Genomic DNA, 21,520 nt, shown 5'->3' with positions numbered 1-21,520 from the left:
CATTCAGTTTTATGAATTTGTATCAAGAAAATTAAAATTTCCTTTTCCAAGTTTGTCTTTAAGTTACTCAAACTTAATGACTAAATGACTAAGAGTTACTGTAAGGCTCCTCATACAAATCAAAATACCACATTCAAAAAAAAAAAGATCCACTCCACTAATTATCTTGTAAATACAAGAAATCAGACACTTTGGTAAATTAACTCCTCAATAAATTTTTCTGGGAATTAGAAAGTTTAATCTAAAGGAGAGTAACTACCGTCATCCCGTTTTTGCTCTGCAACTGCTACGCTAGACACAAGATATAAGCAAGCATGCACAGGTTTCTGCAATCCAACAACACAAAAGCGCCACTTTCTCCAATGCTTGGACTCACCCATGTAAAAGCATTTGGGACCTGACTTCACTGCTCTTGCAGGTGCGGGAAATAATTTTAAGAGGCAGAAAGAAACGCTGGCTGATACTTCTGACCTATCACAGTGGAACTTGATGGAACTCCCTCGCAATAACGTATCTGAGACAACCACGCCATGGCAGTCTTTCAAACTGCATCATCAATTATGCTTTGGAGGGCCCGGCTCAACAGGGTTTGACCTCTGACTTATGCAAACTAATGAACACTGTTTTGCACATCAGGGGGCCTAGGGTTTTTAACTTGGGCTTTTAACAAATCATGCTGGCCAGTAACACTACCGTCAGCTTAGAAACCTGCTCTCCTACCCGGTATGGGATCAGACACAGAAAGTATTTCCTTCTAGTGTCATCTGAGCGCTGCCAACCATGTCTGAGACCCGCCCCACCGCCGGAACCAGGGGCCACTTCTACCACGACTTTTTTTTTTTTTTTAAATTACAGGTTTACGTGCAGCCGCCGCAGGCACACACTAGAAGCACCTTCCTTACTTAGAGCGGCTGCCCCAGCACCCAAAGACCTCAACTCCGGCAGGAACAAAAGCGCCATCTTCCACTAGCAATGCACTTAGCCGCCCCGAAAACAAACTGCGAAGGGAGAGCGCTCCACCGCGCGCCCAGGAGTCGCAAACCCGTCGGCAGCCTCGCCCCAGCCCGCGTCTACTCTGGACACCTTTCCGGCAACTTCTCGTCGCCCCGCTACAAAGGAGCGTGGCTCCAGAGGCCCCCGCGCCTCGCCCCACCGAGTCCCTCCCGCCCAGAGGCCCGAGTCCGGCCCCGCCCGGCCGAGAAGGGCTCCGTTCGCCACGCGGAGCTGCGCTTCCTCCAGTCACCTGTCAAGATGAGCGCCCACACCTCGCCGGCGAGCGCCGCGGGGGCCGAGCGCAGGCTGCGGGCGCCGCGGAGCCGTGGCCCCGAAGGGCCTGCAGCGGCTCGCGAAGCCTGCGCTCGAGTAGCGGCTCCTCCCTCCCCGCCGGCCCCGCCGCCCCGCCGGCCCCGCCGGCCCCTCCGGCCCGCGCCCGGCCCGCGGGTACCTGGTAAGGCTGCGCGTCCCCCCGCCGGTCGTGACAGCTGGAAAACAGGAAGAGAGGCGGCCTGAGGCCGGGGGCCCCGGCGCCCCCCCCGCGGAGCCCCCGGAGCCCGCCCGCGCGCACACGCACACTCGCGCCCGCCGCCGCCCGCCGCCCGCGCGGCCGCTCCCCCTCCCGGCTGCTCCGGATCAGGGTTAACAACAAAAATGGCGGCGAGGCCGGCCCAGATAAGGAGCAGCCGCCCCCCCGCCGCCCGCCCCGCTGCCCCGAAACGAAAAGACGATTTACCCATCACTGAGTCTCTGCTGTTTCCTCGCATACATTACCATCAATGCCCGGCCTGTGAGCGTGTGTCGGGGACGGGGAGCGGCCGCGGACCGGGCGGCGGGCGGGCGCGCAGGCGGCGGGCGGCGCAGGGCCCGGCGCGCCCTCGGCGACGCTCAGCACCTCCCCGTCACTGGCGCCGGCGCTCCCGGGCCATCCCCTCCGTCCGCACCACGCTCACGCTCAGCTCGGCTCGGCTCAGGCCGGGCAGCGGCGAACCGGGGGAGGGGGCACCAAGATGCGTCCGGCTCGGCCCCGCGCGCAGCGACTGCCTCCTCCGCCTTTGCCTTCTCCCGCTCCGCCGCCACTACCCCTCCTCCCCCCGCCGCCGCCGCCGCCGGGTCCTCCTCCTCCGCCGCCGCCTCCTCCTCCTGCCGCCGCCGCCGCTGGTGCCGCCGCTGCCGCTCCACCAACTACATCCGGGCAACTCGGCCGCTGCGGCCTTCGGAAACCCTCGGCACTTTCCGCCGCGCTCCTCCTCTCCCACCCTCGCGCGCTCCGGAACGCCGCCTTCGGCAAACCTCGGCTCGCCGCGGCCCTCCTCTTCCTCCGCGGCCTGGCTCGCCTCTTCGCGACCCGTCCGCTCTTTCCGGTCGCCGCTGCGGGCTCGCACACGCGCGTCCGGCCGCCGCCCTTCCACTTTAGGGGTAGTCCGGCTGGGGGAGCCGCCCGAGGCTGGTCCCGGGGGCCCCGGGGCGCGCGGGGCGGGCGGCGCCTTTGGGAGGAGGCCGGTGGGGCGCGCGAGAAGCCATCGCGGACTTAATAAGGGCGGCTGCGCTGCTGCGCGTGCGCCCGGCGGCGCGGGGCGGGGAGGCGTCCCGCAGGAGCGCGCGGGCCGCCGCCCCCGCCCCTGCGGGCTCCGGCCGGGAAGCCCCTGGTTGGGCGGCGGGCGGACGCTGGCCCAGGCGCCCGCGCCGCGCGCGGGGACGCGAGCTGCCCCGGAGGCCCGCGCGGCGGCCTGGGGTGGGCAGGGCGCGCCCCTGGGCCGTCGGCGTCTTAGAAGTAAGTCACCGCCGGAAGCGCGGGGCGAGGGCGGCGTGCGTTCCGGGTCACTGCGCGGAGCGCCCGGAGCCCGTGGGCCTGCGCCCCCCGGGTGGGGGGGGGGGTCCGTGGGGAAAGAGCGAGCGCCGCCTGGGCCGCTGATTGGAAACGCGCGATGCGCCTGCACGCGTGGGGGAGGGGGGGACCTCGGAAAAAGTGTTGTTTACTGTTTTCCACCCCTAGCCGCGCCCTCCCCTCCGTCTCCTTTCTTCGTTTCCCATTTTTCTCTCTTCTGGTTCCTCTTTGCTCACGTGCGGTCGCTTGGAGGTTCTGCATGTGAATGGAGGCCTGGGGAGTGCTAAGGAAATTGCTGTCAAGGGAATTTGTTAGCGCGCTCCAGGCACAGTAGCAGCGTTGGCACGTTGGGAAGGAGAAAATCAACTCTGTCCCCCCAGCTGGGCTTTCCTGGACGGCGGTGGTATTCAGGTGGTTTTATTTCTCCTTCTGTTCTAAACTTCTTGTAAGGCAACACTGAATGAAGTGTAATAAACATACACTAAACATACAACAGATTACATGGAGGAAAGAGGCAAGGTAGGAAACAAATCAGAAGAAACAAGGTCCTTCTGAAGAACTGATTTAATTGGTATCCAACCAGTTAATTATGGCTGACCTAATGAAGAGGTGGAATGATGCGGGGAAGAAGGCCCAGAAATCTCAGCTGATGGAAAAAGAAAAAAAAAAAATTACGTAGCCTTATTTGTCACATCTACCTGCCAAAAGCCAAGATTATTGCTGTTTGGGAGGACTAGTAAAGACCACTTAAGGCCCACCGAAGGTGTCAGTAACTAAGAACAAAACTGCCAGTGACTGAAATGAGGAAAAAAAGAAAAGAAAAAACGGAGTCTTTTAAGTGCAGTTTCTAAACACTTTTGTGACAACTGCTCTGAAGACGAAAGACGTCATATCGGAAGAGTACAGAAAGTAATACATAAATCATGCAGAAACTTTTTGAAGGCTGGCAGCAAAATTTATTATTAATTTTTTGTTTGATGCTTAGATGTCTGCTGAACTTGTTATATACCGTTTGATCAAAAGCAGCAAACCGGGCTGAGACATGCAGCAAACAGCTCTAGGCAGTGTACAGTTGGTCCTCGTTATTTGCACGTTCCATGACTGCAAATTCACCTGCTCACTGCAATGTATTTGTAATCCCCGAATCAGTATCCAAGGGTTCGTGGACGTGCACAGTGAAAAATGTGACTTGCCTGACAGGCACTACTGAGGTTAAAGGAGACGACACTCAGCCTTGTTATATCAGCTCTTGCGCTGTAAACAGATGTGCTTTTCACAGTACATACAGTGTCATGTTTTTAGCAATTTTTTTGTGCTTTTTACTGGTGGCTTTCGTGTTTTAAGTGCCTCCACACCCCCACCCCAGGCGTAGTGCTGAGCTGCTATCTAGTATTCCTAAGCAGAAGAAGGCTGTGTTCTTTGTGGAGAAAACGTGTGTCCTGCATCGTGTTTAGGGTTATCATTAGTGCTCTTGGCCGTGATGAGGTCAGTGCTGATAAATCAACAGTACATAAGATGTCTAAACAGGAACTCACATAAACAAAGTTAGGTATCAGTCAGTTGACGAAAATGTGACCGCAGGATCTTAGGAACCTAACCCTTTGCTCCTCCAGGAGAAGTTTAGCGTTCCTGGTGACTTTATAGAACACAGCTCTCTCAGATAATGAGAATCGACTGTTACTAAAGGACACGTCCAAATGTTACCCGCATTTTAAAAAATCTCATCTCGTCGCCTACTTTAGATTCCATTATCTGTTGTTGTGAGTCCTTTGGAAATACCTTCCATCCTCGCTTTCTCCCTCCACTTTACATATCTAACCCACAGCCCTGCTCAATTCGCTGCATGCGTGAGGAAAACATAACACCTTACTAACTCTGAAAAGAGCTCCCTGGGTTCCTCACCCCCCTCCCACTAACTTCCCTGATCTGTCTACCCTGCCCTCTTCAACAGCTGTTCACCTCTTCTAAACCTGACGGTACATCCCCAGTCCTTGCTGTGTTGCTTCTTGAGATGATGGATGGAATCAGAAATCTGTAACAGCTTTGGCCCACGCCCACCTTGCATCTACCAACCTTCCTCCATCTGAATACACTGCTAGCCTCCATAACTGGCTGGATGGTCCAAATTCCTGTCCAAGACCCAAATTGCCACTTTTGCATTGAGTTCCATTTTACTCTTGGAATTGTCCTCTTTCCTTAGCAGATTTTCCCCTCTCAACTTGATTGTTTTTGTCAACTTGTAAAGATTTTAATAGCTAAAATCGTGATCATATCTCCTTCCAAATACTACCCCATTGCTCTGACCTGGTCTCCTATACAGAAGGACTTCATTTGCGCATCTGCTGCTCTCTCTCTAACCCAAAGTCAGACTTGACCCCCAGACTCCACTGAAACTAAGGCTCCGGATCCTGGGAGCCTCCACGCTCTCAAATCCCACTTTCGTTTCTCAGTCTTCATGTCACTCCACCTGTCAGCAGCATTTGACACAGCTGATGACTTACTCTCTTCCTCCTGAAGCCCCTTTGCTTGCCTGCCAGAATTCCATTCTGTATTTCTCTCTTGCTTCCTAAATGACTGTTACTTAGTCCCCTTGCTGGTTGCCCTCTTTTTCCAGCCTCTAAATGCTGGAGTAGCCCAGGATTCAGATCTCACAACTTGGACTGCTTCTCCTCTCTGTTCTTTCTCCCTCAGCAGCCCCATCCAGATCTCTGGCCAAATGAAACCCACGTTTGAATCTCCAGCCCACGCCTTTCCCCTAAACACTAGACTCGCACTTAACTGCCTACTTTACAGCACTGCTTGAATGTCTAATAGGCGTGGTAGACTTAATATAGTCTAAACCAGACTGTTAACCCCCCTCCCACCCCACCAAAGAACTGTGATTTAGTGTTCCCTATTTCATGAAATGGCAACTCCATTCTTCCAGACTAAAAACTTCGGAGTCATCCTTGATTCTTTCACACCTCACATCCACTCCATCAGCAAATCCCACCAGCGCTATCTTAAAAATATACCCAGAATCTGATCTCAGCTCACCACCTCCATCACAGCCACTCTGATCCAAGCCACCGTCTTCTTACACCTGGACAATAGCAAAGGTCACCGGGCTGGTCTCCCACTTCTACACTTGCTGCCACGTCATCTACTCTCACGGCAGCTGTCAGTGTGATCCCTTTGAAAGTCAACATCATTCCTATCTTAAAGCCCACTGATGGCTTCCCATCTCACTCAGAACAAAAGCCGTGGTCTGCCATTCTTACCGTGATCTGCAGGGCCCTGCGTAAACCGCTCCCGCCCACATTACCTCTGGTTTCACATCCAGTATGACATTTCTGCGTGCTCAGTCTTTTCCCACCACTCCATCCTCCATTTTCCTCCACTATACCGAGCATGTCTCTGTCTCAGGGCCTCTGCACTAGTATCCTCCTGCCTGAATGCTCTTCTCCTTGGTACCCACTTGGCTCACACTGTCACTTCTTCAGGTCTCTGCTCAAATCTCTCATCAGAAAGGTCTGAACTCTGAGAACTATGTAAACAGCACCCCACCACCATCTCTCTCCCTTACCTTGCTCTGTTTTTCCTGTACCTCTTGCCACATAATATGTTGTGTATTTTGTTTATTGGTTGTCTCCCACTAGAATGAAGGTTCTGTGTGACAGAATCAGATAAATATTTGGTGAGTGAAAGAATATTTACCTACAAAAATATATACAAAGAAAATAGTAAAATATTATAATTCTCACGAAGAAAAAGATAACATGGGTTTATTTCTGCTTGCTTTCTTAAAGAACAGAATTATAAATTGAGTCCTGCTGTCACAAATTAAATGGGAGTAAAGCTGGATTATTCCTAATACTCATAAAATATTGTAAAAGGTAACATTTGAAAATTTATATAAATTTGCATATGTAGCAAATCTTATGCAGACTACTTGCATTTCTATTGAATGAGAGATCTCAAATTTGTGAATGAGCAGCAAGATCCATATTTCAGCCAATAAATTAACACATATCAACCATTATGGGGGAGATCTATCAGCCAAAAGGCCACAGGTGACCCTGATGTTAGTGTGACCCTATTGGTGGAGGAAGAATCAGAAAGTCACGTCATCAGGCCTCTAGTTGTAAAAGAGACTTTAAAAGGTTTGCTAAAATTTTTAAAGGGTCACAAAATAAGAATACATTCTCTGAAATTTTTACCAAGCACTTTTCCTTTCTATCTTTTTTCTCTGTCCTTGCCCTTCTCTCAACTTGGCACAGTTTAGTGTTTAAAAGCATGGGTGTTGGAATCAGAGTGACATAATGTGGAGCTCTGGCTACATTACTGACAGACGAGCAGTGTAACCTTGGGCAAATTGCCAGAGTCTCAGAGGTTATGCCTCCTTATCCCTAAAATTGACTTGGTAGGGTGTAGGGCTGTTTGTAAAACGTTAATGAACTTCCGTAAATAATTTAGCAGCACGTGGCACATACATAACTCCACTGCTGGTGGATATCATTCATTCATTCAAAAAAAAGCATTACTGAGTTTCTGTGTATCACGTCTTGGGAACATAGTATTAAGCAAATTCACTTGGTCTCTGCTCCTATGGAGTTTATGTTTTAACTAAGTGCAATACATAACTAAAAGGAGACCCTTTGTGTTCTCAGGTTTGTGATCTGAGGCTTTCATTCAACTATGTTGAAAAATAGCAAAAATGCAACAAAAATTATGATTTAGAAAAGGGGAGTAAAAACTTCCAGGACAGCATCATATCAGTATATGGTATATCCTTCTAAGCTGGGGTAATAGCATAAATAATGGAATCAGCAGGTCCTGGGATTCCCACCCTCCCCACACACCCCCAGGATCCTTGATGACTCATGTATTCACAGTTGAGCTAAGTTCTGGATTTACAACTTGCCCGTTTTTGGTTTTTTAAAGTTTCTCCCCGTGATAGATAACAAAGTGCAGCCAAGATTGAGAACTATACCCTACATCCTTTGCCTCTGGGAAAACTTCAGCCTCGATTAACCCAACTATTCACTTTCTCAGTACCTGAAAGCAGCTGCATGCTGCTGAAGGCTGTTGAGTGAACTTCTGAATAGACTGATTCCTCTAAAATCTCATGATCGCCAAATAGACGGACCCTCAGTACAGCCAGGCAATCTTAGACATTTCTCTCTTCAACCCCCTCATCTACTCCAAAAAGTTTCTCTAACTTCCACTCTCCTCTCACTGTGCTGCCTCCCCTTCACTTTCAGAAGATAGCACCTCCTTCCTCCTAAACTGAAGCCCCCAAATGGAAATTTCTTCCTGCCTCAAAATAGCCAAATTTACCTACACGCAACTTATCCTTCCTTCTACTTACTCAACAATTTACTGAGAACCCACTAGTGCTGGGAATACATCAATGAACAATACAGACAAAAATCTCTACTCTCCTGGGGCTTATATTCGAGTGGGAAAAAACAAACATAAATAACTGATATGGTAATTTGGATAATAGTAAGTGCTATGGAGAAGAGTGGAGAATGATAAGGAGAACTAGATTAGGAATAATATTTTAAACAGAGTGGTCATTGAGGTGACATTTAAGCAAAGACTTAAAGGTGATGAGAGAGGAGTGTTCCTGGAAAAAGGAACGGTGAGAGCAAATGTCCTGAGGCAGGAGTGTGTCTGGCGTGTTCGAGAGCAATAAGGAAAGCTGTGTAGGTGAAACGTATTGACGGAGGGGGAAAGTATGAGGAAATGAGGTCAAATAGTTTAAAGGAAGGGATGGGGGAGTAGGTGATGAAGGATCAAATAAGCCATTATAAGAAGGCTGGCTTTTATTCTGAGACAGATGAGAAGCCATTGGGGAGTTGAGCAGAGAAGTGACACTGGCTACTGTGTTGAGAATAGTCTTTATGACAAGGAAGTATGCAGAGAAACTAGTTAGGATGCTACTGCATTGTCCAAAGGACACTGTTTCAAAACAGGAGTTAAGCCTCATCTCTAAGGCCATTTCCTTCACATATGCTTTCCAGCCTTCCACTTTAAGGAACTAGAACAAGAAGAGAAAAGTAAATCCAGTGATAGCAGAAGGAAGGAAACAATGAAGGTTAGAGGAGAGATAAATGATATAGACAATAGAAAATAGTACAATCAACGAAATCAGAAGTTGGTTCTTTGAAAAGATCAATAAAATTAACAAACCTTTAAATAGAATGACCAAGAAAAAAAGATCCAAAGTACTAAAATTAGGGAAAAATGGGGATATTATTACCAACCATATAGAAATAAAAAGAATTATAAGAAAATACTATTAACATTTGTATGCCAACCAATTTGATGACCTAGATGAAGTGTACAGATTCCCAGAAACAAAGTACCAAAACTGACTCAAGAAGAAATAGAATAGACTTAACGTTACAAGTAAGAATATTGATTGAGTAATCAAAAAACTTCCAACAAAGGAAAGCCCAGAATCATACAGCTTCACTGGTGACTTCTATCAAACATTTGAAAAAACACCACCAGTCCTCAAACTCTTACAAAAAATACAGGAAGAGAGAACCTCTTCCTCTAGGCCAGCATTACCCTGATAACAAAGCCAGACGAAGACATCACAAGAAAATAAAACTACCAACATAGTCCCTAATGAATATAAATACAAAGTGTCCCTAATAAATATAAATACAAAAATCCTCAACAAAAGTAACCCAGCAGCATGTTTAAATGATTACACACCATGACCGACTGGAATCCACAAAATTATTAGTGCTAATAAATTTAGCAAAGTCACAAGGTACAGGACCAACAAAAACCAGTTTTCTTTCTATACACTTGGAATGAACATTCCAAAAAATAAGAACACAATTCCATTTACAATAGCATCGAATAAAATACTATGAAATAAGTTTAAATGAGACATAAACTACATTGAAAGCTACATAACATTGAAAACTATTTATAAAATACTAAAGACCTAATTAATGGAAAGACATTCCCTGTTCATATTTTGGAAGACTTAATATTGTTTGGATGGCAAACTGATCTATAGATTCATTGCAGTCCCTATCAAAATTCCAACTATGTTTTTTTGCAGAAATTGACAAGTTGATCCTAAAATTTGTATAGAGTTACAAGGGACCCCAAAACAATCTTCAAAAAGAAGAAAGTTGGAGGACTCATACTTTCTGATTTCAAAGCTTACTACAAAGCTACAGTCATCAGCACAGTGTGGTACTGGCAGAAGGTTAGATTGATAAGTCAGTATAATAGAATTGAGAGCCCAGAACTAAACCCATACATGTGTGTTAAATTGATATTTGACAAAGATATCAAAACATCACTGGTGGAAGACTAGTATTTTCAGTAAATGCTGCTAAGAAAATTGTATATCCACATGCAAATTAATTCGTTTGAACCCTTAGCACACACCATATAAAAACACTAACTCAAAATGTAAGAGGGCAACTATACAAGTCTTAATATATTGGGGGTAAATCTACATGACTTTGGATTTGGCAATGTTATTCTTAGATATGACATCAGAAGCACGAATAACAAAATGAAAAGTAGATAAATGGATTTCATCAAAATTTAAAACTTCTGTGCATCAAATGACACTATCAAGAAAAAGCCCACTGAGTGGGAGAAATATTTGCAAGTCATATACATGATGAGAGTCTATTATCCTAAATATATAAATAACTCTCATAAATTCATCAATAAAAAACAACCCAACTTTAAAATGGTCAAAGCACTTGAATAGACATTTCTCCAAGGAAGATATTTTAATGGCCAACAGTACATGAAAAGATGCTCAATATCATGCCATTAAGGAAATATTAATACAAATCAAAACCACAATGAGGCCTTCCCTGGTGGCGCAGTGGTTGAGAATCTGCCTGCTAATGCAGGGGACACGGGTTCGAGCCCTGGCCTGGGAAGATCCCACATGCCGCGGAGCAACTAGGCCCATGAGCCACAACTACTGAACCTGCACGTCTGGAGCCTGTGCTCCACAACAAAAGAGGCCGCGATTGTGAGAGGCCCGCGCACCGCGATGAAGCGTGGCCCCCACTTGCCACAACTAGAGAAAGCCCTCGCACAGAAACGAAGACCCAACACAGCCCTAAATAAATAATTAATTTTTAAAAAATCCACAATGAGATACCACATCACACCCACTAGAATGACTGTAATTAAAAATCAAACCGGTGTTGACAAGGATGTGGAGAAATTGGAACCCTCATAAATTGCTAGTGGGAAAGTAAAATGGTGCAGCCACTATGGAAAACTGTTTGGTGGTTCTTCAGAAGTTTAAACATAGGATTACTTTATGACTCAGCAGTTTCTACTCGTGAATACATACTCCAGAGAAATGAAAACAGGTATTCAAACAAAAGCTTGTACCTGAATGTAGCCAAATAATGACCAAAAGTGGAAACATCCAAAGTGTCCACAACATATGAATGGATAAATTGTGGTATATACACACAATGGAATATTATTCAGCCATAAGTACGAGTGATGTACTGATACAGGGTACAACATGGATCAACCTTGAAAAACCTGCCAATTGAAAGAAGCCAGACACACACAAAAAAACACATAAGATTCTGATTCCACTGGTGTGAAATGTCTAGAATAAGCAAATCCATAGAGATAGATGAGTAGTCACCAGGGACTAGGGAGACATAGGATTGGGGAGTTACTGCTTGATATGGAGTTTCTTTGTTGAGTGATGAAATGTCCAAATTTAGACAGTGCTGATGGTTTCAGATGTGAATGTACTGGAAGTCACTGAATTGTACATTACAATGGTGAATTTTGTGTTGTAAATTTTACCTCAATTTACAAGAAAAAAGCAAAGAATCAGTGCCTCCCCTCTCTATTTGCTTTCCAAGCACTCTGTCTACTCCCATGGCCTCTGTGTATAGTTACCACCTATACACAGATGGCTCACTAATTTGTATCTCTAGCTCAGATCTTTTTTCTAAGTTCCAGGCCTGAATATCCAACTGCTTACTTACCTAACACCGCCACATGAAAGCTTCAAATGCATCTTTGAAATGTAGAAAACCGAGATCATTCCCTGGCCTTTCAAACTGGGTCATCTTTGAATGTTCCCTATCAGTAAAGGTTAAAAATAGCTCACACTCATTGAGGGTTCATCTCGTGTTAGGGCTGAAATAAGTGCTTTATATCCATCAGTTCATTCAGTCCTCATAAGAACCTCATATATTATCTGCTTTTTGCACAGAGAAAATTGAGAGGTCAAATAACTTGCGGATATAACACACCATGCAAGTAAAGCTAACTTTGAGTAAAGGCATCCTGACTTCTCTTTTTTTTTTTTTAATTAACTAATTTTTTTTTTTTTTTTTTTTTGCTGTGTTGGGTCTTCACTGCTGCATGAGGCCTTTCTCTAGTTGTGGCGAGCGGGGACTATTTTTCGTTGTGGTGCACGGGCTTCTCATTGTGGTGGCTTCTCGTCGTGGAGCTCGGGCTCTAGGCACTCGGGCTTCAGTAGTTGTGGCACGCGGGCTCAGTAGTTGTGGCTCACAGGCTCTAGAGCATAGGCTCAGTAGTTGTGGCGCACGAGCTTAGTTGCTCTGTGGCATGTGGGATCTTCCAGGACCGGGGGTTGAACCTGTGTCCCCTGCATTGGCAGGCAGATTCTTAACCACTGCTCCACCAGGGAAGTCCCATCCTGGCTTCTCAAAGTCTATGTTCTTAATATTGCTGGACCATCATCTACCTTTTTATAGAAACCTAAAAGTCATCCTTGTCATTTCTCTCCTTTACACGCCATAGCCAATTCATCATTAGGTCCTATTGACTTGATTGCCTAAATATCTCTTACTCTATCCAGTTCCTTTTATCTCTACTACCACCGGCCTCATCCAACCCACTATCTTTTGTCTATACAGTGGCTTCCTAATTGACCACTCCCTGTCTAGTGAGAACAACCTAATGAAAAATAATTATAATTTTGTATCTTCCAAGTAGGGAATTCATATTGTCTTATGCCTATGGAGCATTTACAAATATTAATCAAATTTGGCCACATAGAAATCCTTACTGAATTTCAAAAGCTAGTAATCTTAAAAGCTACTCTTAAGATCTCAGTGCAGTAAAACTTGAAGTCAACAAAGTTTACCTTTATTTCTTGACTTTTTTTTTAGATTTTTTTTTTTGACATGGACCTTCGTTTTTTTTAAGCCTTTATTGAATTTGTTACAACATTGCTTCTGTTTTATGTTTTGGTTTTGGTTTTTTGGCCACGAGGTATGTGGGATCTTAGTTCCCCGACCAGGGATTGAACCCTCACCCCCTGCACTGGAAGGCAAAGTCTTAACCACTGGACCGCAAGGGAAGTCCCCTATTTCTTGATTTTAACTTCTGGTTCATCGTCAGTATCTCCAACACTCCCGCCTTCCTTGTTGGTGATTTTAGTATGCATATCAATGCTCTAATACCTTGGCTCCCATCTGCTTGAACAGCTCTCCTTTTCACTCTGCCTAAGTCATTCCCTTGATCATTCTCTAGTTGGAGCTTCTTATAGCAGTAACTGCAAGCCCTCCATGTTCTTCATTTCATGCATCCCCTTCTCTGACCAGCCTCCTGTTTTCCAGCTCACCCCTCTAGGTATCTGGTCTCGACAATTCTTCAAAGTCACTGAGAATTCCAGTTATTGATCCTATCAGTGTTTCACTGCCCCTTACCCTTAGTTCCCTCTTTACCCTGTTTAAATTCCATAGTCAGTCATTGATCACTCCCTTAGATATGCCCTTGATTTCTTCTCTTGATTCCTCATACTCTCCTGGCAAAACCATAACTCATACCTGGCTCCCAGGTAACTGAACATGACTGGAAGAAAAATGAAAGCATGGTAAGAGGTCTCACTTTAAATTTATGAACACAAACCTCAACTGATCTCAAAATGCTGCCAGGCAATCCCTCTCCCCTTTTCTTACACAACTATTTGATACAGTTCTTCAAGTATTTACTACTTTCTACTCCCAGTCTTACCCTCAGTGATATCTTTTCATACTTCCTGGAGAAAACTGAAACAATCAGAAGAGGGCTCCTGCCACTATATCTATCTGCCTATCAGCATTTGAACTCATGGACTCTGCTTTCCAGCCCATTACCATATGAAAACCATCCATGTTCTCCATGTTCTTATCTAAAATCAGCATCTCTGCTTGTGTACTAGATCGGGGTCAGCAAACTGCAGCCTGGAGGCCAAACACTGGCCTTTGTTTTTATACGGCCCGTGAAGCAAGAATGGTTTTTACATTTTTTAATGGTTGGGGGGAAAAAAGACTATACAACAGAGACCATGAGCGGCCCTAAGTTATTTACTGTCTAGCTCTTTACAGAAGAAGTTTTCTGATTCCTGTACTAAACCCCATCCTCACTCACCTACGCAATGATCTTGACTCAACAATTCTCCCTTTTCTCTCTCTTACATTAACAAGTTTTTGCCTCCATACGGGATTATTTCCACCATCGTTCAAGCATTCTGTTACTCCTCTCATTTAAAAAAAGTACAAAACTTCATCTCCCTTCCCTCACTTGTTACTGTCCCATTTCTTTGCTCCCCTTTGCAACACAGCTTCTTGCAATAACAGTCTGTAACTTGTCTCACATTTCTCCCTTCTAATTCTCACTCGAATCTACTCCCAACTAGGCTTTCACTATCACCAAAACTGCTCCTGTCAAGGTCACTAGTACCCCCCATATGCTAATTCCAATGGTTAATCTTCAATCCTAATATTAGTTGACCTAACAGCAACATCTGACACAGTGGTTCACTCCCTCCTGCTTGATACACTTTCTTCGCTTGATTCCCAGAACACCATGCTCTGCTTTCTCCCTACAGTACTGGTGTCTCCTTTACTGGTCTGGTGCTTCTCCCTGGTCTCACATTAGAGGGACTGAGGGCTCAGTCCATTCTCCATCTGTACATCTCGTTTCATGGCTTTCAAAACCACCTATTTGCTGGCAACTCCCAAATTTAAAACTAGCCTTGACTTCTGAAATCTTGTTTCCCCTATCTAACTGCTTACTCAACATCTCTATTTGCAAGTCAAAGGAACATCTAAAACTTAACATCCAGAACCAATTTCCTGATCTTCAACCCTAAACCTATTTAGTAGTCATCCTCATTTCACTGATGCTAAATTCTATCCTTCATGTTTTTGAGGCTGAAAACTTTAGAGTCATTCTTGATTTCCCTGTTTTACACCACACATCCATTCCATCAAGAAATTCTGTTGGCTTTGCCTTTGGGCTAGAACCAGAGTCTAATTCCTTCTCTGTTCCTCCACTGCCACCACCCTGATCCAAGCTGCTGTCATGCCTCGCTGGGTCACTGCTCAGCTGCCTACTCCATGATCCCTCTGTTTCTACCCTTGCTCCGCATAGTTTGTGCACCATATAACAGCCAGTGATGCTTTAAAAATATAAATCTTATTGTGTCACTCATCTGCTCAGAATTCTTCCATAGTTCCTCATTTCATGAATACTGAAACCTAAAGTCGTAACAATGGCCTCCAAAGGCCCTACATAAACTGGCCCCTCTTGCCTCTCTGACCTCATCCCCAGTTCTCTGCCCTTACCTGCTCCAGTGGCCTCCTTAGTCTTCAAGTACTCTGGAGTCCTACTGCGTAAGGACTTTTGCACAAGCTGCTTGCATTCTTCTGCTGTATGTGCACTTGGGTAACTCCTTTGCCTCCTTTAAGTTCTTGCTCTAATTTTGCCTTCTCAAAGAGGCCTAATTTGATCAACATATTTGAAATTGCAGCCCCCTTCCTGCCCTTATGATTCGCCTTGCTCTGCTCTGTTTTTTTCACCTGTAGCATCTACCATGCCCTAGCATGCTGTATAATTTACTTACTATGTTTATTGTTTATTGCCTACCTCCTGCCCACTAATGTAACCTCTGGAGTCTTTGTCTCTGTTGCTCACTGATGTGTCCCAAGCATATAGCTCATAGTTGATGCTCAATAAACATTCGATGAATAAATGAACAAACAAAGTTTTAAAAAAACTTAACTTACTAACTTTCCAAACAATCTACTACACAATTATTAAATCATAGCTTCGATTACAAATCTTATACAAATGGAAAAACTAGAACAGTTTATATGAAAATACATGAGATATGAATAAAACTTAAACGCAGAGGAAAAAATCGTAGCTTTAAAGGAATATAATGCCAAACATACAAATTCTTACTGTGATCAGAGATCTGACTTGGGCTGTCTACCATCACCTGTTATATCCATCTCAGCCTAGCTACTGGACTTTCTCTCCCAAGGTTACTGCATTAGAACAGCGGTTCTCAAAGTGCAATCATTGGGCTAAAGCATCAGCACCACTGGGAACTTGTTAGAAGGCAGATTCTGTTTTAATAAGCCTCCAAGTGATTCTGATGCACATGACTGAGATTCAATATATTAGAATCAGGGAATTTATTTCTTACTGGCTTTTCTCCTTCCAAGATCCAGGAAGAGGAATAGAGTCTACTTTTGACTCAAATACTTGTGTCTTGCATAGGGAGACAGATTTAATGGATCAGATAAGTTTATCATCTATGTTAACCAATACAAAATATCTTTAATTCTTCATGCATGTAAACTTTGAGTACCTTCTGTTTGTTAAGATGAGGCAAGATAAAAATATTGTACAGAAGAAGATTCACAATCATAGGCTTACATCTGTCTTAGAGGTTATTATCCTGATTGAGGTTGGTAATCACAGTCAGATCCTCATAGAATATCCTGTTTATTTAGTACCTAAGAATAAGTTTAAAGGAAGTACCAAGACCTATATTGAGAACATCTTAAGGATTTACAGAAGGATGTAAAACAATTTGAGTAAATTGAACGCCATTTAATTTCCTAGGTGGGATAACTAAATATTGCATAGGTGGACAGTGCTTCCAAATAAATGCATAGATGTAATGCAGTTCCAATCACAATCACAACTTGGGGGAAGTGAATGTTGTTTTGGCAAATTCATACCAAAATTTATCTTGAGAAATGAACTCATTAAAAATTCAAAATTAGGAGAAAGGAGAATGACGAGGGGGAGCTTTTCATACCATACATTAAAATTGACTATAAAGCAAAAGTAATTTAGATTGCATGTTATGGATACTGGAAGAGACAAATACAAACAGAATGAAATGGCCAAAAATAGATCCATGTGGTTATAACAAATCACTGTATTATAAGGAGAAATTGGAAGTCAGTTGTAAAGTGATGGAATATTCAAGAGATGTTGAGACGATTAGTTACCCATTCTGAAAGAAAGAAAATTAGCTCCTCTCTTGGTATCATGCTCTAAAATGAATTCTTAGTGTATTACATCTCTAAATATTAAAAATTAAAGTACAGGGACTTCCCTGGTGGCACAGTGGTTAAGAATCCGCCTGCCAATGCAGGGGACACGAGTTCGAGCCCTGGTCCAGGGAGATCCCACATGCCTCGGAGCAACTAAGTCCGTGCGCCACAACTACTGAGCCTGCGCTCTAGAGCCCGCGAGCCACAACTACTGAGCCCGTGAGCCACAACTACTGAAGCCTGCATGCCTAGAGCCCGTGCTCCACAACAAGAGAAGCCACCACAGTGAGAAGCCCGCACACTGCAACAAAGAGTAGCCCCCGTTCACTGCAACTAGAGAAAGCCCATGTGCAGCAATGAAGACCCAACGCGACCAAAAATAAATAAATAAAATAAATAAATTTATTTAAAAAAAAGAAAGAAATCTAGGGCAAATAGTTGGCTAAAGTCACAGAGATAATAAAAGCAGGAGGACTGTGGCATTTGGGCCCTAGAAAATACCCTCTCATCCACTACACCATGCCACCTCTAAATGAATTAAAGCAGAATTTTCAAGTGTGAGCTGGGAGTAGTCAAGACCCTTTCAAAAGATCTCTGAAGTCAAAACTTTTCATACTAATAAAGCATTATTTGACTTTTTCACTCTCTTTTCTGAGTGTACAGTACAGTTTTCCTGAGGCTACATGACAAGTGTTATTGCAAAAGACTGAGTGCAAAGCAGATGTGAGAATACAGTTGAGTTCCACGAAGGCAGATGTTAATGAGACTCACAAAGATGTAGACAAAGCCACTCTGTGTTTTGAAAAATACAGTTATTTTCCTAAAAATATTTATGTTAACATGTAGTTTATTATTTTAAATGAATTAATAAACATTTTAGAATGTTCTTAGTTTTAATTTCTAACCTGGTAAATATCAGTAGATAAAACCCACATAAACAAAAGTTCTTTGGAGTCCTCAATAATTTTTAAGGATGTAAAAGAGTCCTGAGACCACAAAGTTTGAGAACTACCAAATTAAATAATTACTTTCAGGGACTTCCCTGGTGGCGCAGTGGTTAAGAACCCGCCTGCCAATGCAGGGGACACAGGTTCGAGCCCTGGTCTGGGAAGATCCCACATGCCACAGAGCAACTAAGCCCACGAGCCACAACTACTGAGCCCACATGCCACAACTACTGAAACCCGCATGCCTAGAGCTCGTGCTCCACAGCAAGAGAAGCCACCACAATGAGAAGCCTGCACACTGCAACGAACAGTAGCCCCCGCTCGCCGCAACTAGAGAAAGCCCACGTGCAGCAACAAAGACCCAACGCAGCCAAAAATTAAATAGATAAATAAAAATTAATTAATTAATTAAAAAGAATTACTTTCAGACAAGAGACAGTCATGTCACTTGGGCCTCCATCCCCCTTTCTGTGTTCCTCACTTAAACAGAAGAGATTCCATGGGGGAATCTGTGGCTTCTCCCTCAAGACTAAAATCTTGAGAACTCTTTTCTAGACTAGAGCAGTGTTTTCCGAAAGGTACGCATGGAAACTTACTTGAGATGCTACTATCCCACCGTCAGCCCATTTCTACTCCCTGGGCACAAATCTGTGTACAGCCCCCTCTGTTCAATAAATAGCCCCCCAGGGTGCCAGCAGATGTGAAGGGGCTCCCTGTAGGCAGAGCGCATGCTTCTCTAGGGCCCATGCGCCATCAGGGCAAGTCCAGGATGACAAGGGAGTAACTGATGTTTGTAATCTGCAGTGGCCAGAAGGGCACCTGATTCTGGTTTTCCATTTACAATACTGATTTTTAAAGTTTCCTTTTGAGATCAATTTAAGTTTAAAAGCTGAGTTGATTTAAAGAAAAGTGTTAGGAAAAAATGTTATATATTATGTGAATATGACAGTAAAGAAAAATTAGATATTCTGTGAATATGGCAAAATTTGTTAAGTGAGGGAAGTTTGAGAAACGCTGCTCTAAAACGAATCACTGATCTCTCTGGGGTGGGTCTTTAGATGGTTGTTGGGATCTGAGAAAAATAGGGCAAGACTTGAGGTACCTTCACACCCGCACTCTAGGGGAGATACAGAAGGAGGAGAGCTCTGCGCTAAGAGTGAAAGATCAAAGCCCTTTACCTTGGCGTTTGTGGGGGATTTCTAGCCTCTAGTTATTCCTTCCCCCAACGACACCTGCTTATCAGTATGTCTCTTTCACTTACACAAAGCTTGTGTTCGTCCCCTGAGTCTACGCTACTCAGCCATGGTGCAGACTTAATTACCCCTTAAAGCACCACGTGATATCATATCTGATAAGGATTGATATCCAGAATATACAGGGAGTTTTCTACAACTCAACAGCAAAGAAATCTGATTTTAAAATGGATTAAGGACTTGAAGGAAATATACACACTGCCAATAAGCACATGAAAAGGTACGCAGCATGACTAAGCATTAGGAAATGCAAGTCAAAACAACAGCAAGATACTATCTCACACCCTGCAGGATGTCTATTATTAAAATATAAAAAAACAAAAAAGCAGAAAATAAAAAGCATTGATGAGGATATGGAGAAACCGGAGCCCTTATGCCCTGCTTGTGGGAATGTAAAATCGTGCAGCCACTATGGAGATTCTGCAAAAAATTAAAAATAGAATTACCATATGATCCAGCAATTCCACCTCTGGGTTTATGCCCCAATGAAAGCAGGAACTCAGACAGATATTTGTTCACCAATATTCACAGAAACAATGTCTGCAAAGGCAAAAGATGGAAGCAACCCAGTGTCTATTCATATATATGGATTTTTTAAAACTTATACACACACACACACACACAGGAAGGCACTTAAAAAGGAAGGCACTTCTGACACACACTACAACATGGATGAACCTTGAAGACATTACGCTAAGAGAAATAAGGCAGTCACAAAAGGACAAATGTTGTATGATTCCAGTTAGATGAGGCAGCTACTGTAGTCAAATTCATAGTGACAGAAAGTAGAATAGAGGATACCTGTGGCTGAGGAGAGGGGGTAAGGGAGAGCTGTGTTTTTATGGGTACCGACTTTCAGTAGGGGACGATGAAACACTTCTGGAGGTGGATGGTGGTGATGCTTGTGCAACAACGTGAATTTACTTAATGCCACAGAATTGTACACTTTAAAATGGTTTGAACGATGAAATTTATGCTATGCTTATTTCGCCACAATCTTTAAAGAACACAATGTGAGGAATTATTACCCACAGAACTTAAAGTACAATCTGAATCATAATACTGTACATCTCATGTGAAATGGATAATCAGACATATGGCACAGGTGACCCCCAAGATACCAACCAATCCCTGCTCACAAAACCACAATATTCAATGTAATTTGCATGGCATTGTCTACTCATATGTAAGCCCATTTACTCACAGACTAAAGTTGTAGTCTGATGGAACATTGCTTCGGGGTTCACATTTTAAGACTTTACTTTTCTTCCGCAGCCCTGGTAAGATTACAGTAAAGCAGGCTGGATCCAAAAAGGAAGCACTCCTTACCAGGAAGTTACCCCAACACGGAAGCAAACAGTTAGTTAGCCAACCAGTATATGCGGCAACACCTCTTGGTGAGGGAGTGAAAGTACGGTGGTGACAGTGCTCAGGCCTTACCTGTTCAGATCCCTGGTTTATCCAGATCGTTTTGCAGTGCAAACTTTGCCAGCTTCTTTTTGCAAAACAGTATAAAACCTTAAGAGAAAGCTGATTCATATTTTGAAAAATGTTCATCATTTTATCTACTTTTTACCAATTACTCTTTTCTTATGAACAAATGGTATTTATTTTTAATTTTTTTTTAATGTTAGGAACTACATAAACTAGCAACATTTCTCCAAAAAAAGAGAGCTTATCACTGCCCCTAAGGCTTCTGTTTTGCCCTTCAGTTATTAGCTGCCTTTGAAACAAAGCAGAGGGAAAGTCTAAAAGTGGTTTCTTGGGGCCCTTTTAGTCTCTTAAATTTTAGAGAGATTACACCATTTCGGGGTCATTAGTAAAGCAAGATTTGCTTATAAGACTCTGGTGAACTCTAGAGGCCTCTGATAGATTTTGCAATGATTTCTTGTTAAAGTAGGGTTTCTCCAGATCCTGCAGCTAGCAAGCACCACCCCTGTCAACACTCTCCCGACAGGACATCACTTCCTTCTGCAAAACCTTCCAAATATGCATATACGGGTATTTTGTTCAGAATTTGAATTCCTGGGATATTGCTAGATTAAGGGAGTCACAGGCATACAGTGTAATCCAATTTAGGATAGAGTTAACATGGTACCCAGCTTTGCATGCAGTGTTTAAGGAAATGTTATGATGATATCACTCATGTCAATGTCCAATATTTCCTAATGA

General features: G+C 44.0%; 2 protein-coding genes across 13 annotated transcripts in view; one reads left to right on the top strand and one right to left on the bottom strand.

The window, feature by feature from the left end:
• WAC (WW domain containing adaptor with coiled-coil) overlaps window positions 1–1,876 on the bottom strand; it is an 85,756-nt gene extending 83,880 nt beyond the window's left edge. For 5 of the 8 annotated variants that reach the window (XM_022580676.3, XM_022580678.3, XM_089906318.1 and 2 more), the window contains exons 1-2: window positions 1,730–1,839; window positions 1,445–1,481 (exon numbers count right to left, since the gene is read on the bottom strand). In XM_022580676.3, the coding sequence (XP_022436384.1) occupies window positions 1,445–1,481; window positions 1,730–1,770 (78 nt within the window). In that variant the 5' untranslated portion in view covers window positions 1,771–1,839. Of the gene's footprint in view, window positions 1–1,444; window positions 1,482–1,729 lie in introns of all 8 variants that reach the window. The other 3 variants (XM_089906320.1, XM_089906319.1, XM_089906321.1) reach the window with 3 other exon arrangements.
• The window catches only part of LOC149749931 (uncharacterized), a 58,250-nt gene continuing 36,805 nt past the window's right edge, over window positions 76–21,520 (top strand). For 4 of the 5 annotated variants that reach the window (XM_089906326.1, XM_089906325.1, XM_089906323.1 and 1 more), the window contains exon 1: window positions 93–21,520. This exon is cut by the window's right edge and continues 14,410 nt beyond it. In XM_089906326.1, coding sequence (XP_089762452.1) covers window positions 1,648–3,108 — 1,461 coding nt within the window. In that variant the 5' untranslated portion in view covers window positions 93–1,647 and the 3' untranslated portion in view covers window positions 3,109–21,520. The other variant, XM_089906327.1, reaches the window with a different exon arrangement.

This window comes from Delphinapterus leucas, chromosome 2, assembly GCF_059928025.1.
Source record: "Delphinapterus leucas isolate spDelLeu-1000000601 "Yukka" chromosome 2, BTC_Dleu_Yukka2, whole genome shotgun sequence".
Lineage (NCBI taxonomy): Eukaryota > Metazoa > Chordata > Mammalia > Artiodactyla > Monodontidae > Delphinapterus > Delphinapterus leucas.
The sequence above is the reverse complement of the archived record's forward strand: the minus strand, read 5'-3'. Positions and strand labels throughout refer to the sequence as shown.